At 34.7% G+C, this 20,003-nt stretch overlaps 1 protein-coding gene across 10 annotated transcripts in view; it reads left to right on the top strand.

Annotated features, from left to right (window-relative positions):
* Positions 1 to 20,003, top strand: part of ATRNL1 (attractin like 1) — a 519,346-nt gene that overhangs the window by 107,345 nt on the left and 391,998 nt on the right. For all 10 annotated transcript variants that reach the window (XM_032988565.2, XM_032988564.2, XM_032988569.2 and 7 more), the window contains exons 14-16: positions 5,814 to 5,946; positions 7,268 to 7,449; positions 18,100 to 18,313. In XM_032988565.2, the coding sequence (XP_032844456.2) occupies positions 5,814 to 5,946; positions 7,268 to 7,449; positions 18,100 to 18,313 (529 nt within the window). The remainder of the gene's footprint in view (positions 1 to 5,813; positions 5,947 to 7,267; positions 7,450 to 18,099; positions 18,314 to 20,003) is intronic.

Below are 20,003 nucleotides of genomic sequence, written 5' to 3'. Positions count from 1 at the left end.
TGTTGAAGGACGAATGCTTATCCTGTATTGCCCAAATGTGAACTTAAGTAAACTTCAAGTAAACTTACTTAAAATATGTGGAGTGATTCAAGATGGTGCTGAAATTTGGATAGTGAGTAGAATGAACAGCATGCTAGCAGTAGTACATTGTTGTCTGTTTTCTGCCATTAAATATATCTACTAGAGTTTTTGACTGTTATGATAAGGATTTTGAAGGTTGCCTCAAGAAATTACACCTTTGAAATTCCCCAGACCGTTTACAGCAGTTTTACATAATACACTGAATTTATTGCATAATAAAAATGTAGTGCTTATATATAAGATAAAAAAAATTTAATTTTTATCTCTGAGATTGATGGATGCTAAAAATGGTAAGATCACCTACTCTACCTTTTTTTAAAAATGTGCAGATACAGATACTGGTTTGCCATAGGGGCAAAAGCAACTATAATACTATCATTAATACTGTGTTATGCTAAGTACAGACTTCATGAAATATGACATACTAATATCTGTATAACTTCCTCTTTCAAGCTCTTTCAAGGATCCTCTTGCACCTAGTCAAGGGCTGTTTTCAACTTTGAAACACAGAATATAGTTTAAGACATCGTCACAAAGAAGGAAAAGATGTCATTGTAGTTATTCTTTTTCTCCCATTGATTGGATGTCTGCATCAAAGATGGAAATTTAAACAGGAATATTTCGATTGACTTGTAAAACCTAATAGTGTTGCATATGTGTCTCTCTAAGCACTACATATCACTCTTTCCTCTTCTAAAGTTGGGAGAAACAGCTTTCTATCATGCTCATATCTGCCTCTTTTCCTTAGCTTCTCTGTCTCACACCTTCCTTCCTTTTACTTTTTCTGATTTTTGTGGAGTAGATTGTATTGATTTTTACTAGCAGTTCACTGCCCTTAAGTCTATTACATTGATCTTGGACTTTGACACACTCATTAGTAGTCTGTAATATCCTAAGCATCTTCCTGGTCCTCACTGATTCCAATGCATTTTGCCTGTTTCTTGATAGAGGAAAACCACAAGATCTGGATCTGCTTAATATGTTTATGAAACACTATTCACTTTGTACACCTGCACATAAAAAGCTTTATCTCTCATCCTGTGAGAATGGTACTTCTTTGCTGATGGTGTTGTTCAGAAAATTGACTATTTATGTATTTGTAATGGAAATATTCTCAGGAAAAGCTGTTAATTTTGAAATTTTACCTTTCAGTTTTTACAAAAAAATAAAAGTTTTAAGGAGAGATTAATTTAATTTTAAATTGCTGCACTTCTACAAGGTGTCATTTTTCTTGAAGGAGTAGCATGGAAGAGGAAGCAAAGAATTGGTCTGCTCGTCAGGGAGGAGCCATGCCATGAAAGCAAAATCTTGTTATACCTTGTGGCAAATAAAATAGTAAATGACTGATGAGGGCTGACCAGTTGCAACAATAGGCAAAGTTTCCTTTACCGAGGAAGGCCAGAAAGACCCAGAATTTTAGAGTAAAAAAAATATCAGTTGGCTTTTTTTGCTCTTTAGAAATGGAGCAAAAAAATGGTTAATAAAGTGGCAGAGAGTGTTAATGTATTGAGAGTAATAATTTTTAAGGGTATCAGTATATCAAGTTATTTTTGCAGACACGTGTAGGCACGGTCAAAAAATGTGATTGCATTAAAGTCCTGAAATTACTAGAATGCCTCCTGCTCGTCAGCCTTTATGTGATGTGCTTGAGAAGGAGGAGGGTGAGCTGGGTTTGAACATGTACCATTCCACTTTGATTTGTGACTGGCTTAAGTGCTGATAGACTTGTATGCTGAAAAATGTAAAAATATTTATCTGCACATGCAGGTTGTTACTGGACAATATGTTTGCTTCTTTTTGATATTTATAATGTTAAAGAGTGTTGAAGGTTTTCCCTTCTCTGTCTTTTTTTTTACTGTTTTTTTTTTTTTTTTCAACCTACGTCTTTGTCTATTCCCTCAACTCACCCTGTTCTTTGGGAGACCATGGGAAAAGTCAAGACAAATTGGTTTTGATTCATTATATCAAAATAACTCTTCCCATTTCCTGGGTCCACACCTAACTCCAGTTATCCAAACAGCAGTCCTGAAAGCCGTGCTTCAGGTTTTAACAAGAAATGGCTTCCTTCTCCCCTTTTGTTGTCTTACTTCTCTACAGTAAAATTGAAGTAATCATTTCAGATAGGGTAGCTGTAATAATATGCTTCACTAGTTGTTTACACTGTTGGCTTATAATCCTTTATTTTATAGAAATGTTAACTGTCTACACTAAAAGCTTGCTAATAAAGTAACTTATTCCAATATTACTTAAGAAAAGTATTTTAAAGGCCTGAAATGCAGCAGTAATATAATACTAAACTTGAAAAATGTTGATCGAGAGAAAATTTTTCTTTTCAAAACCATACAAGTGCTTGGAAAAAAACCAGAAAAAACCTCACTTTTCTTATACCATTTTAGCTTTTCTGAATATTCACATTAAGCTTGTTAAAATACCTAATGTTTTACTGTAACAAACATCAGACGTATGGGAGGTCAGAATAAATTGAGAACACTTAGTCAGTTGGGATCAAGAACACCAGGCAATAGCATATGAATGCAATACTTTATTGGTCAGAGTATGGCCTCCAATGTGTCTTTTCAAGAGGAGTGCATGTGATTTTCTTGTTTGGAGAGACTGTGATGGGAAGAGGCACAGCTGAAGTATTTCTGCATCCAGTCTGTATTGCGTTTTTGAATGCCCCAGTGCTTTCAAAAGTTACAAGGGGGACATGTTCCTACAAGGGGAACATGTTCCTTCTGTAACTGTGACTGACCACATCCTTATCTCCAGTAACAGTCTCTGAATTTCTTGTGTGCCAGTCTCCACACATGCAATACAATAACGCCACACTTGATGTGACTTAAATACAGACCGAATTGGTATGTGATTTAAAAGTATTTTATATCTGAGTGTGGCAACATAAACGAAACATTGTAGAATCCATGAAGGGTATGATAAAGAGCATCTTGCTGAGGGATATAGTGTACTAAAGGATGCTTCAAAGAGAACTATAGTCCTACATTGTTAAATACTTGTACACAGTGCCTTAACGACAAGAATCATTGTCTTTTTGTAATGCTTGCACTGCTTCCAGAAAGTTAATGTCCTCTTTGATGATGGAAGATCTTGGATGCTACACTAATAACAATAATAATAATCGTAGCAATCAGCCTACAGTGAAGGAATTAAAAGAATAGTTAAGGGGGAAATGTATATAATAGTAGAAAGAATTATGAATAGAACCAAATTTACCTTGGAGGAAAAAAAGAAAATTTTAAGTCTAAGGAGTGCCCAATACTGTGATTTGGGAGTTGCTTCAGAGAAATAGTAACAAATCTATTAGGTTAATAATTTACAGATAGTTTGGGCAAACTAGACAAGATTATACTGTTAACCTGAAAAATCCAGGAGGAGGAGAGAGGTACATTATTTAATAGCAATTTCTGAAATTCTAAGGTAAACTACTGTAATATTTTCATTCTACAGTGGATATGCAGACAATTACTACAGTTCGTAAGTCCATCTGTACACCACCATATCAAGATCAGTACTGAAAAAAATATAAGTAAAACAGACATAAGTGGAAAGCTTTATATATAACATGATTTACTCATACCTTGCTGTGTAAACATTAGAAATATCCTACAGCAATATAGAACTTCAGTAACAGATGGGCCATCATATTTCTGAATTTCATTGGGTTTGCTAGCTTAAGTTATAAACTTAATACTGTGTTAATATGAATTACCTACTGGATTCACATCTACACTGAACTAATGATATTTTCAGGCAAGCAATATTTAAATTGGGTTTAAGGGAAATAAGTGTTGGGAATAAGGGAATACAAGAGAGAACATTATTGCAGAATAGTCACTAGTACTTTGAATTTTATTTTAAACATTAAATAACCAGTGCACAACAAGCTTCAGGATTAGTAAGTAAGAGATCAAATATCTTGCTTTAGTTGGAAAATTGTAATCTGTATGTAGTATCACTAAAGATCTGGATGCTTAAGGGTTCTGATTATGTCATCATGAAGTGTTAAAAGTGAGTATGAGTTGAGGTATTGTAAATGAGCAGATGGTAGTTACTTGTGCTCTAAAATTCACTTTAAAAAAAAAATCTCTCAAGCAGTTTTGTGAATATACTTCATAACTGAGTGAAACTAAATGTAGGTTTGTAACAAAGTTTTTTTTTGTGCTTTACTGTTTGTATGCATTTATTGGCTTGGATATACATTCTGTTACCTATGGCATTGTCTATGGCTCTGTTTCATGCTGTGGTGTAGATGCCTTCTCCTAGAACTGCTTCTCTCGTTCTTTTTGCTTCACAGTAGCCTTTTGTATAAACCAGAAAAATAGAGAGTAAGTTTTACAATAAGCTCACTGATAGGCATCTGATCCAGCAAAGGCAACAAACAAATCCCTAAACAGCAGTGCTCTGTAGCAGGAATGAAGCTGGTCCTGTGTGAGTGAAAATTCATGTTAACTATCGCATTTCAGGACTTTTAAAAAAAAAGACTGGTTGTCTTGCCTCGTGACTGCAGTAGGTTGATACTCTATCATTGTCATCATTCCAGGACCAACAACTGTGTATTGTCATACTGCCCCTTTAGATGTGCTAAGACTATTAAAAAGGAAAGCAAATGAAGTTATGTAAACCATACAGTTGCTATCGAAGCCATTTTTGCTACTATGAATTAATCTTTTGTTGATGTAGGCAGACGAGAGTTGTTAGGGTTGGACAAGATGACCTCCACAGGTCCCTTCCAACCTCAACTATTCTGTGGTTCTGTGAGTATAAAGCTGTCTTGAATTTGGACTTATTTTAATTATTACCTTGAAATTAAGTTAGTAAAGACAGTATTGTGGGTAAGATGATGAGTTGGCTGAGGATTTGGGGCAGGTTATTAAATAAGATATCAATATTATGTCCTAATGAAAAGTACTATGCAGAGGGAAAAATATTTGTATTCAAAATGCCTAACTTGGAAAGGAAGGCCTCCTCAGTTTTCAGGGAAAAAACTCATCTCATGAAACCCAAGTAAAAATTCCATCAGTGTTTACTCCTTTTCTTGAATACTAAGGTACCAAAGGAATATTATTTCTGGTTTTATGTCTCTGTTTGACAAAATGGTTTCCTGTAGATTGTGTAAATTTTATACTAGCTATGTTACATACAGGTTTGCAATCAAATCTGTGGGAATGCATGATTGAAACTTTTGAGAAATCCTTCTTGTGTTTTATGACTCTGGTCTATAGCTCCTATTTTTGTTTCATTTATTCTAAATTAAAAACAAAGTAAAGAATATTCTTGAACCTTCAGTCAATGATGTGTGATTATTTTACACCTGTATCTTCGGTCATTTTTTAATGTTTTGTTTGATTATTTTGCTTGTTTTAACTTCCATAAGATGAAATAATTTAGTGAGAGTGTATACCTCAACTATGTAAGAAAGAGATTTAATTTAGTTATTTAAGGTCTTCCTGGGCTTTGTGTAGAGAAGCAATGTCTTCAAAGTATTGTTTGACCCACTCAAAATTAGTTGTGTAGGGCAAGAGGCATGATTTGAGCTCTATAGATGCATTTTGTAGTCTCTACAACTGATAGGGGATCTAGCTTAAATTCAACCTAGCTTTTAGCTGGCTAGCTATTTTTCTAGGAGGAATCTACCTGCTGTGTATTTCAGTTTTGCCTTCTGGTTTGTTGATAGTTTGACATATGTTTGAGATCCTGTTTTGTTTGTTTTATAGTCAGTTAAAAACTACACCAAATGTCATGTGAGGAATGAGCAGATCTGCAATAAACTGACCAGCTGCAAAAGCTGCTCGCTACACTTGAACTGTCAGTGGGACCAGCGGCAGCAGGAGTGCCAGGCGCTACCTGGTAAGGGCTGTGGGGCAATGATGCTGCTTTATATAGTTCACTTCAAAATGGAGTAAATTTCCTCCCTTCTTGCCAAAGAATATTTGTTCAATGAGTTAAACCTGGATTTGTTTTACTTGTGCTGACTCTGCTTGCCTGGCTGTGCCTGTACAGGTGAACACAGATGTAATGACATCACGAATTGGTATATCAATTCTACCTTTAATCTTGTTAGGAGATATAATAATATTAGCAAAAGCATAATGGCATGTACTTCTGCACAAGTCAGTGACGAGTTCTAGCCTGCGGGCATCACTGAGTGCAGAGCTGAATTGCCATACTGAGTCCTTTACTGTTACATATTCACTGACACTCTTACTTTTGCTAGCTGAGGTTTTATCTTATAAATTATACTTCAATTATACTTCAGTTTCTCTGTGCAGATAGGGCCTAAGATCTAGTTTCTTGATTGTCTAATGTTGGTAATGCTATGAAATTAGTGAATATTGAACTGCTAATAGAAAATATTCTCAGAAGGTGACTGTTAACATTTTGAAATAATATTTATTCTGTAATTCATATTCATAGCTACATATAAGCAGCTAGATATCAGAACCTTTACCATTTGATCTTTATGTCCAGATGAAGTTAATGTACACATTTTTTTTTTCACATAAATTATTCATTAAATAACTTTAATCGATTTGTTCTGTGCAGTTTAAAGCTGCATTTGTGTAATCTTTGTAAAGATTAACTGCAACAGTTGGTCTGAACTACTTGACTTTTAATAGTTATCTGAATCTGAATAATGCTGAACTATGTTGAATAGAAAATATTTTCTAAGATGTTATCTGAATTTCCTATCAATCTGATTGCATTTGTATTTAGGCAAATCTAAATGCAAAGATAGGATGACAAGGCAAAGATAGGGTAAAGTAGTGATCTCTTAGTTCCAGCACAGTTGTTTTCAGATATTGAAATTTATATAATATATAGGTATAGGGATTGGTTTAAGTGCTATTAATTATGTACATAATGTAATCTTTAATATTTAGTTGTACTCAAATCTTAATACAGTGAAAAAATAGTGTCATAATGATATTGTTATGCTGAAGCATAGCATATACCTTATAAATATTTTATAAACTGTTAAAAGTTTCCTTTCATAAGAATATATTATTCAATATGATACTACTTGGTGTTTTAGGATTTATGTAACATGAAAAAGGAAATTGCTTGTGGGATGTTTTTTGAATTATGAACTCAGGAGGGTAAAATTCAGACACACTTAGGTTTTTAAAGTTTTTTCTAATCAGCATTAATTCTGTGCTTTTTACACTAGCTCATCTGTGTGGGGAAGGATGGAGTCATATTGGAGATGCCTGCCTCCGCATAAATTCTAGTCGTGAAAGCTATGACAATGCCAAACTGTATTGCTACAATTTAAGTGGGAATCTTGCGTCATTAACAACCTCAAAAGAAGTGGAATTTGTTCTGGATGAAATACAGAAGTATACCCTTCAGGTAACTTGAGTAATTGTAATTGATGCTTATGTGAATTAAATTAGCTTTGAGAAATCTATTTTAGGGATTTGTCCAAAGAGGGGAAAGTTTATGCCTTCAAAGAAATGTAGTGTGGTGCTAAAGACTGATATAAGTTGTGTGTAGGGTATTAAGGAAGTCCATGTTTAAAGCTAATGACACACAATTTCCCCAGTGTTTCTCCTTACCAGATTTAACTGTTACAGGTTACTGTTTATTTTCAAGATGTGACTCAAGAGAATGGCTAGAACACTGATCTGGGAAATCCCAGCCTTTTTCAATACACTATGACAGCAGGAATCAAAACAAGACAAAATAATTTTCACTGTAACAGGAAAAAATCCAGATTTTCATATTAGTATCCATAAAACTGCTCGCAGGATTAGTTTTGGGTGGTAAGTAGCTAATCTGCAAGCAGTTGAGAACAGGAAGGTACTAAAGATGTATTCTTCTCCGGAAAACTCTAGCTCCCTATTTAATTGGCATGTGAGATCAAAGGGTCACAGAGGAGCTGTACTAGTATGTGAAGCATGTGGAAATTCCCTGCGATGATGGGGGGGAGGGAGAGGGCTGAAAACTCTTACATGCCTCTGGCAAATACAGGAAGCTGCCATCAGAATAGTCCTTACGAAAGTCATCCATATTAATTTAACTGTGGGATGAAAGAAGGGAAGTTGAAGATTAATTACCTGTCCATTGGTGATCAGGTTCAGGTTTTTAGCAGTTAAATTTTCAAATGCTGATTTCTGTGTTTAAACTGTTGGAAAGCCTACCCACATCACTGGTACACATATATGAAACGTGCTCAAAAGATGTCAAACCCAGCAGTGTACACTCAGATGGGATGTTCTAGCAGAATAAGATTCTGTTACAAGCAAATCAGTTGATCTCAGCAAAGGACATTTTTAAAAGTGTTTATTTTGGTTTGTAGAACATGCAGCATTTATTCATCTGTATAAAACCCCCAATTTTTAAGTAGGTAAGGATTTTACATTTGCAGGAAAATGAAGATATTTATGAAAAATAATTAAAGCTTATATCAAGCTAGTATGTCATTTGTGAAGTTGTTATTTTGCAGATGAATTGAGATGCCTACGAAGGAAACAGCAGTTAAGGATTGCCTTTGTGTTATATTAAATCTGAATGCAAGAATTTAGGGACATATACTGTGAATCAAAATATTCTATATCACCCTTTTTAGTGTTCCATTTCAAGAAGGAGATGCAAACATAGGTTATGTACTTTAACTTTTTTTTTTGTTTGTTTGTTTTTTTTTCCTAATACATGTAGGACCTGGAGGGAGCAAAATTTATTTACAAGAAAGACGTGTTTTCTCTTATTTGCTAATAAAGGAGAGAGAGAAGTAATTCTTCTGTCAGAGGATTTCCCTTGATATTGTACTTGCTGCAGCCTTGAAACACATTCTGTCTGTCCACTATTTGATATGAGATCATGGTGAAAATATAATTGAAACCAAGATAACAAAACCACAAATGACAGTGATTTCTCTAGTTAGTTGTTTTGCTGCCTTTCCCCTCCCCTTCCTGATTTCTATTAAAATACTGCACAGGAGGCCTTAACATCTAATAGTGTGTGATAGAATATTGATATGACTGATATTACCTGACTGGCTTGAGTTGTAGATGAGAAATAGCTTTTTTTAGTGTTTGGAAGCTAGATTTTTCTTACTTTTCAGAGATTAGAACATCTACAGGGTGACACCCTGCTGAGCATATCTTTATTTAAATGAAGTATGTCCTGAGCCAATGTGGTGATGTAAATTTGTGATACCTTGCATACAGTTTATGCAATTGTAGACAAATGTATGCACTTAAAAAGTATATCTCGGGTTAAACGATCATTTAGTTATCAGAATCTCTAAGAAAATGCTACCATGACTTATCATGGTGTTTTCAGTGGCATTTAGGAAAAAAAAAATTTTTTTTCATTTGTATCTGTCTGTCCAGTTACATTTATTCTGTGTAAGGCAGCCTAGATGTCTTATCAGGTGTGACAGAGGCTCTCTGAAACTTCTTGACTTTCTTTTGTCTGCCTTTTCCTCTTAAACTGCAATCATAATGATTTAAGGAGTGAGATTTCATTTCAGATGGCTTGTTTTTGTAACAGATGGTGGTGTGGAGTTCACAAATGTAGTCAGCAACTGTAAAGTGTACACTATGCCTTTAATCTTTATTATCTATGGTGGTGTTTGACTTGTGTAGTTGATATCAAAGGCTTTAAACTATTTTGCCTATGTGAAACAAAAGCTTTCAGGATTAGTGAATGTGTCAGAGCAACATTTGGAAATAAGAATATGGATCTGTTTTTATGTCTGCTTTATTTGCTATTATACCGAGAAAAGAAAAAGCTTTAACTGCTGTATATTTTACAAACTGTTATAATAATGTCAGTAAATACTACAGCCTGGAAGGACTTAAAAATTCTGTATTGTTCATAGAAGCAATGTGGGACTTTGTAGATTGTTCTCTAATACACAAAGGCCTTGTTCTAGGACAGATTTAGGACAATTTCTTCATCATGTTTAGAATAATATAAAACACTGATGCTTTGGAAAGATTCAGAGGCAAGAGGCTGCCACATCCTGTCCAGACCTCATTGTGTAGCAATAATTTCTCTTAATTCCAATAGTGTATTGGAAATCAATACATTGCCTCTTCTTAAAGGATAAGGAGATTGTTTGGTACTATAGAAAATGAGAAAACAAAGACCATTTTAGTATGAAATCAAAATGCTATTGAATGTGCAGATGTTTTCTAAAACTATTACTAATAATTTAATTTGTATTTTTCATTGAAAAAAAATTCTTTAAGAGAATGACAAAATAAACACAATGGATAGACTGCAGATTCCTGTACTAAAGCAAAATGGCATGGTATTTTTTCTTCTCTGCTGTTTTACTCAACTTGTAAGCAGAATTTTATAAAATGGAAGATTGGAGTTTTTCTGCAAAGTAGATTAAAGGTCAATATGAATTTAATTAATTGTTCTTGCCACTATTAAAATATTGTATGTTCACTTAAAAGTGCAATTAGTTCTCTTGGGAATTTGCTCACAACTGTGGGATTTAACTAAAAATAATAATTTCTGTGTTAGTATGCAATAAATTCTGAGAAGATTTCGTTTTGGTGTAGTATGCATAAAGAAAGATGAGAACAATTTTAAACAATGCCTTTCATTTTGTAAACTGTAACTTTTCCTTTATCTCACTCTTTGCAGAGCTAGGCATCCTTTATAAATTACACTTGAGTGTAAGTTGCAGTCAATTAGTGAGCTTTGCATGGCAATGTTATTCTCTGGTAGCTCAAAGTATGCTCAGAGGTCTGTATGTTTTTGTGGGTTTATCATGTTTGGTTGTAGTGAAGCTGACATCTACTTTTTTTTTTTTTTTTTTAATTAGTCTCCTTACTACAGTTTCTAGTCCCACTTTACTATTGTAGTTTTGGAAGTCTAATGATTTCATCACTTTGTCTCTGTATTAGAGTTGTTACACTGACTGTCCATTAGTTCATTTCTAACTGTCTTCCTACTTTCAGGAAGTGGGGAGCTCTCAACCAGCTTTGGATGACTGAGAAGGAAACCTGAATTTCCTCCAAAATTGTCCCCTATAAAGTACAAAACTCAAGAGTATCTAAGCAAAAGTCCCACTGGAATACTGGCTATAATCTGTGTAGATGGAAACTGGGGAAGTTGTAGTATTTTTGGTTTGCCAGATTTTACATGTGTTTGAGATTATTGCCATAACAGCAAAATTTGAAGAAAGTAGGACAAATAAGTGTTCTTATGACCTAATGCATGACTTCTACTACTAAATATATCTAGATTTCATCATTTGTGTCTAAATAGATACTGAAACAATTAAAAACCATTAATATTTCTTCCTCTGCTTATAATGTGTCATTCACTAGGTAAATATGTACAAAATAGGAAATGTGCAGGTATCTAGCATAGTTAGAATTGATGTATAGTTAAAGAATAGGAAACAAGCAATGAAGTACTAAATAGAATGGATGTTTTCTATTCATATGGATCTTACTTTCAGTAAGCAGTTTTTTTGTTCATAATGATGCAGAAAAAAAGGCAAGCTAACTGCAAGCCCTTCTCAAAATTGTCAGTGTTGTGGAAATGTAAGCACTAAGGGGCCACTGTATTTTCAAAGTTTAATTGTATGCTTCTTCCTAGAGCAACTATGTTCCTAGAAATCAAGGAGTCCAAATGATTCTTGAAAACTTTGTTGAAGTTTGGTAGTAACATATTGCGATGCACACATTAGAAAATGAGTCAGAAATGTATCATACACTTCCAGGGCAATTTAAGGTCCAAAATTAAAGGAATTTAAATAAAGGTGGGGATAAATTTATGAAAGAGATACATAATTTCTTAGCAACATACATAATTAAGAAACAGGAGAATTTTGAGCCTCAGTAGTAATTGTCTATTCAGTAAAGGTAGACTTGTTCACTTCACTCATCTGCAAATGATTCAGCTCTCATTAAATTAGTGCTGAGGCAGCAGTAGTGCCTGAACAATGTGTCATGACTATAAATGGTCACATTCACTGTAGATCTCAAAGCAACTTAGTCTGACTTAAATCTAAGTAAACAATGGATTTAACATGAAGTATCAGCTCTCTAGTTAAGGTTACACAATTGAAAATTAAAATTGGGTGGTTTAGAATAAGAGAACAACTCATTTTTGGAGCTGTTAGAGATCAGTGTTTAATAGATTCCTGTAATGGTTAAAAACTTGCCTTACGTTCACTTAAATATGACTGTAGATAGGAGGACACAATGAGATTCAATTGGTATGCATCAGTTAATTGCAATTTTGCTCTTCTGTCAGATGAAAATAAAGCCTTGTCCAGCAATTTGTTTCAGATTTTAATAATTCCTAAATATTTTCTAAGTTAACATAGAGGTTGATTTCTCACTTTAAAGGGTTTCTGTCAACTTGTTATCAGTGTTATAAAAAATTGTTCTATAAAAATAGATAAAACATGACTACTTGCATGGCAAGCACAAGTATATGGCTTCTAAGGTGGCCTGTGAGTTCTAAAAACTGGCCTTTAAAAAAACAGATGATAGGAGAAACATATTGTAGAGAATGGTTCTAAATTTTAAATATTCTCTTGGGATAAAGCTATGGAGTAATTCTCAAGACATATCTGATTGTATCCTCCAGTGCAATGTTAGTAGAGGACCGTTACAAGCTTTCCCAAGATAGATTTGGCCATGTGCTGTGTATTGCATTGTTTTGCTTCACTGTGAAATTTTACTTTGATAATTTCTGAGTATTTCCTCTATTTTTTTTTTTTAACTGATAACTTATCTAGAATGCAATTGAGTAAGCTCGGTTGTTGTTGTTTGTTTTAAAAATAATTGTATATAATGTATAACAGGAGTTTTCATAGATATACTTTGGAACCTGATTTAAAAAAAAAATTCTCCCATGAACATTTGAAAGTACATACAATTTTTCAGAATATGGTGAGAGATAGTATTTCAGGAAATTTGTCTCAGTTTGAAGAGCCAGAATATGAGCAGTGGTATTTTATAATCATATTTAAACAAATTCTGGCCTATACACGTTGAATAAAAATAGAAAAATAGTATATTGGAATTCATATTTGCTCCTATGAGCCACTGTTTCCTCCCTACCCCTCCGTCTTCCCATATGAAGGAAAAATTATTAAGGCAAAGTTTTATGAATTTCACCATTTCACATAGAAATCAATAATGTAATTGAAATTTTTCCTAAATCCTATAAGGAATAATTATCTCTATTATTTAGTCAAAAATCTGTAATTTGTATTGGTGACTTTGTGGATGTATCATGATGTAGATGAAATGCAGCTTTTAGCTCTAACAATTTTAAATTGGAACAAAAATGTTGATTGCTAATGTCCAAAGTGATGGTAAGTCATGAGTTAAAAAGATAATGGCATTTAAAAGTTACAAAATTTAAGAGGCATAAATAGATCATTCCCTAGATACAATTGAGAATCTTGGTTAAGCAATTCAAATTTAGGATTATGATTCAAAGCAAATGGTTAGTCTCATGTCTGTGCAAAACAGAAGCTTTTCCATTACTTATGAATAGCAGTAGTAGCAGGTAATAAGGCTCAAGTATTAGGGAAGTGAAGACTTCAAATAAAGAAATGTTTTGATAGCTAATATATAAAAATATGAAGTGCCGTTACTTTAATTACTAAATTTTTCCAACTGTTGTTTTCTTTTGCCTGATTAAAACCCCACTTTATTAAAAGAAACATGACAATTAACTTATAGCTAGAAAACAATTTCAGTTGAAATAAGGTTAGGTTTTATAATGTCAACAAAGTGGGAGGTATTGCTGGTCTTACTGGTTTTCTTATTGCTTTTTTTGAAAGCTAGAGAATTTCAGAGTGTACTTTGCATTAAGGAATTCTTATACCTTCTCTAGAGACAGCAAACACTCCCTACCATTTCTATTTCAGAGCAATGGAGGAGGAGGTAGCTCTCATTAAAATCTTTAACTTCTAGAAAAAGATATCAGGCTTGCCAAAAATCAGATTCTGCTAGGAGGCAAGAGCTGGAGTGGATCCTGCTGAGCTTAGACAGTGGAGGTCACCAGATGACATTGTTGCCTCCTTATCAGTGCAGCACATGATGATTATGCATTTGGCATAAAAGGAAAATTCTAGTAGTGGTAGGCACCACATGGTTTTGGAGTTCTCACTCACTTCTGTCCATGGTGGACTAACTCCAGCTAATGTGGACTACTTTAAAGCACCCAGGAAGACTGTGGCATACAGTAGATGCTATAATAGTCAGCTTGAAGAACTGAGATAGGCACAGTCAAATCACTTAGAAAAAGTTTCAATACATTTTCACTTGCTGTCTGGCTCCCTAGCAATAAGCTACACAGCAGGACAGCCCTGCTGTGGTGAGACAAAGGTGTCTTGAATAAGAATAATTTCCTGAACCAGGTCATGTCATTGTTTACTGACAAGTTCTTGCATGTGTGCATGTTCACATTTGCATGCATTTACATGTGTGTTGGAGCTTTTCTTCCTTCCTAGGGATAGAAAAGAAACTGATTCTGATGGAGTAGCAGGTTCCTCTTCAACTTTGAATCTAAACAACTTAGTAAATGCCAAATACAGTGAGGATAAGATAGGTTTTTCAGTTGTGTTTTTTTAGAGTCTATACATTCTTTTCTTGAGCGTATACATTCATCAAGGCCTTGAGAAAGAAAGAACAAGTGTTCAGAACTCTTTGAGGAGTAACTTTCTTCCCACTTACATGTTGAGCAAACATCATCTGACCTTCCAATAAAGAAGCTGATATTCTTCAGAAGAAAAAATTAGACATGTTTGGGTCTGATTTCATGTCAGCAATGTTTTTCTGAAGTGAAGTTGATTTGTATGGTATTTTTCACCCACCTGGTTTGATAACATTTTTCAAGAGGCCTGGAAACTAGAATCTTACATCAGTGAGTTCTGGGTACAGAGAACAGGCAGTCTGGTTTCCTTCCCATCTGATCCTCTTCAGAAGCATATTTGGCAAGGTATTCAAAGTAAAGGAATCTATTTCCTACATTCATTTTACATTAAATGAAACAACCACAGAGTTCAAGTGAAGGTTGTTCAAGTCATTATTTTTTAAGTCTGAAGAAGAAACTGGATTGGCATTCTCATTCAGCACCTTTGAAGTCTCTCAGTTGCTTCAAGTACTTTGAGACTCCTAGCTATTATGACTGAATCTGTCATCAATTTGAGAGATAAGGACTAGATTAATGCTTTTTTTGGTGAAGAAATTAGTTTGATAGTCACAGCACACTGGTGGCTGCAGGTGTCATAGGTGGAACTTCCTGAATTCTCTATTCACTATTTGTTTTTTCCTGTTGGCTTTCATGCAGTGCAGCAACAGTTATTTTTGTTGATAAGCTTTTGTGATACCACCATGCAATCTCTGCTACCACCAGCAGTCTTCAGCTGCAGTCCATCACATCATGGAAATAATGGCACATAATTGAATATGTGCTTTAACCATGTCCTTGGAGCATTTTGGTGGCCTACTTCTCAGCTATTAACCACATTTTAATCAGACATTAAAAAAAAATGTTTTAGATAATCTGTTTTTGGCATCCTAGCAACATGCCCAGAGCAGCGTAAGTGAGCCTGCAAGGCAGTAGCTTCAATAGTGTGTATTTGATAACAGGCTAATCAGTGTTCAGGCCTATATTTTGATGTGTTACACTAGCAAAGAGCCAGACATGATACATATGGAATTTGAGATATCTGTCATGATGACTGTAAGTTGTCCAGATATTACAGCTATTAAGAATGATGATGACTATATGTGTTGCCTTTACTAGAGGTTTTTCATTTCAGGGGTGCTGCTTTTGTGTCATAAGGCTGTTCTGCCCTTCTTGATCCTCCCTGGGACTTTGTCATCATTAAAGGGGTTCTGAGACACTCTCCTACTCAAAGAAGAATTTTTCTCCAAATGTCACTGCTGCACTGTCAGCTGTCGTTATTGGCCTGACATGCTTTTTGCCATAGCTGGAATAGGATCTCTGTTTTCAATATACAGATGCTGAGGCCAAATTATTTGGCAGTGCAATCGAAACAGTCAGTAATACGTTGAAGGTACTATTGGCTAGAATTCCTCAGCCCCAAAGTAGGCATTTAGGGTTGTTTTAGGTCTGTGCTTATCAGCAATTTATTCTGCCTAAGCCATTGACATTTTTTATACAGGCCTGGTGTGCATGCTTAACATTCTAGAGAGATGTCTAGAGACGCATAAATATCTAAGATTTTCTGATGCGTGTGGACCACACACACATACAGGAATCTAGGCAGCTAAATAACAAATAAGACAACAGATGTATTATCTACCCCTTTCATGATGCCAAAGTTCTGCTTTTACTGCCTGCATCATGTTCTTTGTATTATCCAGAACATGGGAGCTCACAGATACCTGGAAGGTTGGTCACCTGGGGTATCAATGAAGTTATGAAGTAAATACAGAAGTAAACCACAAGAGTGAGTGGTGGCATTTTTTCTGGATGTTCTTGTTGTGGTTTCCAGAGTGCATCACTACATATGGAATGGAATATTTCTTAGTCATTTGCTGGTTTATTTAAGTTTGTTCTTGCATCTGTCTGTTAGTTGCTGTAACAATTTTTTTTTTGATCCTTCTCCCAACTGATAGGACAGAAGAAGAAGAAGAGAGCATAGGGAGTACATTTTAAGGAGGTCAGGAATATAGATTATGTACCTACTGATGTTTTTTAAAAGTAGTTACCATTGTGTTTCTGAAGCAAAATTAATAATCTTTCATATTTCAGTTTGGTCTAATGAGGCAGGGGAGAAAGAGGAGTGCTCTGAGCCCGTGTAGATTTAGGAGCTCTGAAAGATTTTTCAGCCATGGATTGAACCTGAGTAGCCAAATAAAGATGTGAGATCAAAGATGAAAGATCTCTCTGAGAGATGATGGCAGTGATTCTTGGTTCACTTGTGAAATAGCACATAGATCTTGATATGCAGCAGGCGCCCTTTAGGTATACTGTTGTCTTTTAACTACCGTGGCCTGTATATTAAATCATTTGAGAAACTAATTCACAATCAAGTCAACATCTCTGCTTTGGAGCTGACAGCATCTGACCTTTGCCTGATGCAGGCAGCTGTGTTGCTTGGTGCGCTGGTACACACCTACCACCACATACCTGTCACAGCCCATATTCTCTCTACATCTCTGTTACTTATGTTTAAACTGTGGTTAGGGAAAACTGACTGCCTGGAGTTTACATAAGGAAATGTATTTGGTTTTGGTATCTTGAGATTTTTACGGTGATGGGAGCAAGAAACGTATGTAGATTTATCCTGGAACAGGCAAAGGCGTTTATTCCTCAAAATTTGCTTTTTCTCTTGGTAATTGTATAAACACAAAATGATAAAACTGAGTAGAATGTGATGTAATTTTACTGATAGATCCTAAATATTTTTTTAAGAATGCACGCTTATTATGTTTTCTAGACTAGTTTTTTTAATACCTTATAAATCAATAAAAAATGTGTATTCAATGTGTATTTAATGGTATTTAACAGCATTTTCATCTTTGTCTCTGAATTACCGAAAGATGTTGATCACTATCAGCAATACAGATTTTAGAGATGGAATATTTGTCCTGTTTTCTCCTGAACTTTGATTTCTGTGTATTGCACATAAGTTGTATGTATTTTATTATCCACATTGGCTTAGCAATTAGTAAGCAGTGTAGTAGCCAGTGGAAAAAAATCCAAAACATTTCATTATGGCCATTTGGCATGGTTTCTGTCTCTGTATCAAATAATAGTAATCAGACTTGAACAAACACAGATTTTTAATAGAACAGAAGCATATAGACCGTGGTTTTGTTTTTTTTTTGGGGGGGGGGGAAGGGTCAAGGTAGAATAATATAAGAACTGTATGGACACTGACTGAGATGGTAAAGTGAGAAAAGAACATGGTGAATTCTCTCAAAATGTAAAGTTGTTGCTGCTGAGCTATTTGAAATGTTTTAACCAACCCCCCCCCCAATATTTATATTTTAACTAATTATCTCACATTTGTTTCATTCTGATTCATAGAAAATTTCACCTTGGGTAGGTTTACGCAAGATCAACATCTCCTACTGGGGATGGGATGACATGTCTCCTTTTACAAATACAACTCTGCAGTGGCTTCCTGGAGAGCCAAATGACTCTGGCTTCTGTGCATATCTAGAAAGAGCAGAGGTGGCAGGTCTGAAAGCGAATCCATGCACTGCAATGGCAGATGGTCTTGTGTGTGAAAAACCTGTTGGTAAGCAATCTCTTATACTCAGTTATTGTTACTGTCATGATTAGCAAGCTGCTTGGGTTTTCATTTGGCTAAGAAGGATTTTGGACAATTTGGATTAAATAATTAAAAAAAAAATTAATTTTGTATTTTTGAAAAATATGGAGCTTTATTTTAGGAAATAGTAGTATTCCTAAAGCAGCAAAAATTTATTTGTGACATGGCTTAGTTTTCATTACACCAGAAGTCTTATAAATTGCCCCTAAATCAGTGGTAGTGACAGCAGTGATTGTAGCATGAAAGCATCTGTGGAGGTGTTCAACAAGGCTGATGTTTTCTTTCTGAATCTCGCTGAACATCAGTGAACATTTTAATGGTCTAAAAGGCTGACAAAACCAAAATTCTTGTTTCCATCTTTTGGGCTTGTTTGTGTATAAAGATTACTTGACAGTTCAAATTAGCATTTTAATGCTCCAATTGTCCCATGTTTCTCTTCATAACTGTGAGTTTGAGCACATGAAATTCTTTAAATTTCCCCTTCAGATTTATTTTGTGCATTGTCTGTCTAAAACTGGAAATTAGCTGCATTGTTGGTGTGTTGTGAACACTGCATATTGATCTAATGGTTTTGTTGTGAAATTGTCAGAGTTGTTAACTTGCGTAACCAAAGCTTGATTTTACCAATCATTTATTCTCTTATAAGTGATTCCCAATAGGAATGTAATTGCAAAATTTATATTGTACGTGTGTTGCTACTGCCATCTATATTTCCTATAATCTTTCACAGTGTTCTTAATTTGAGTTAACAGTTAATTATTTACCAGATGTTTCTCAGAATAATAGAAGATACAGTCACAATGGAAGAGACATCTCAAAGTGTAAATGATACACTAGGTGGAACACAAAGGACATTATTAAGATGCAGTATTTTATAATTAAATCAACATCATATGCATCTGTTACTGGTGTCTTGGTTTAGGTTTTTTATTGTTCTTGAGGTGCTTCAAAGAATAGAGGTCGAAGTACTTCAGCCATGTGAGAATACTTTCATAGTTCAGCTGCTTTTTGTTAGTTTTTTTCTTTTTTTTTTTCTAAGTAATTGCAAGCCACAGCTTGAATACATGCATAGTAGGTCAAGTCCAGGAACACCCTTGTTTAAGTGATTTGGTGTACTATATTAGCAGTTAAAGAATGGCTTGAGAACTTAACTGGTATTGAATATGAATCAATAATATACAAAAACATGGCAATACATAGGAGGGCCTGATTCCAATGTTTCACAAGTTGCTTCTGTATGGACAATATAGTGTTATATATATTTTTGTGTTCCTACCTAAGAATTACTTATACCCCTCTTCTTCTACACTACTTTCAAGACAAAAATCAGGAGTTAGGGTATTCAAGTTCTTCTTGTGTTTTTTGACTTTTTGAGATAACGTCTACTGTTATCCTAATCAGAATGTAGTACCTAGTAGAGGAGAAGAAACAAACAAAAAAACCCTAAAACCCCAAACAAACAGAAGTCTGTTTTGCATTCAACATTTTTACTTTTGTTTTTTTCCCTTTGGATTCCAGTGACTATGTACACTGTAAGGCAAAATTTTAGAGGATAAGACATAAGTAGAGTATTTGTTGCTTATACACAGTTAAACTGGGGAGAATGACAGACCCTGTACTTGTTATGGAAGTTTAAGATGTATTTAGTGTCATGTAT

Source organism: Tyto alba, unplaced genomic scaffold (assembly GCF_018691265.1).
Source record: "Tyto alba isolate M040663 unplaced genomic scaffold, T.alba_DEE_v4.0 Super-Scaffold_1, whole genome shotgun sequence".
Classification (NCBI taxonomy): domain Eukaryota; kingdom Metazoa; phylum Chordata; class Aves; order Strigiformes; family Tytonidae; genus Tyto; species Tyto alba.
The sequence above is the reverse complement of the archived record's forward strand: the minus strand, read 5'-3'. Positions and strand labels throughout refer to the sequence as shown.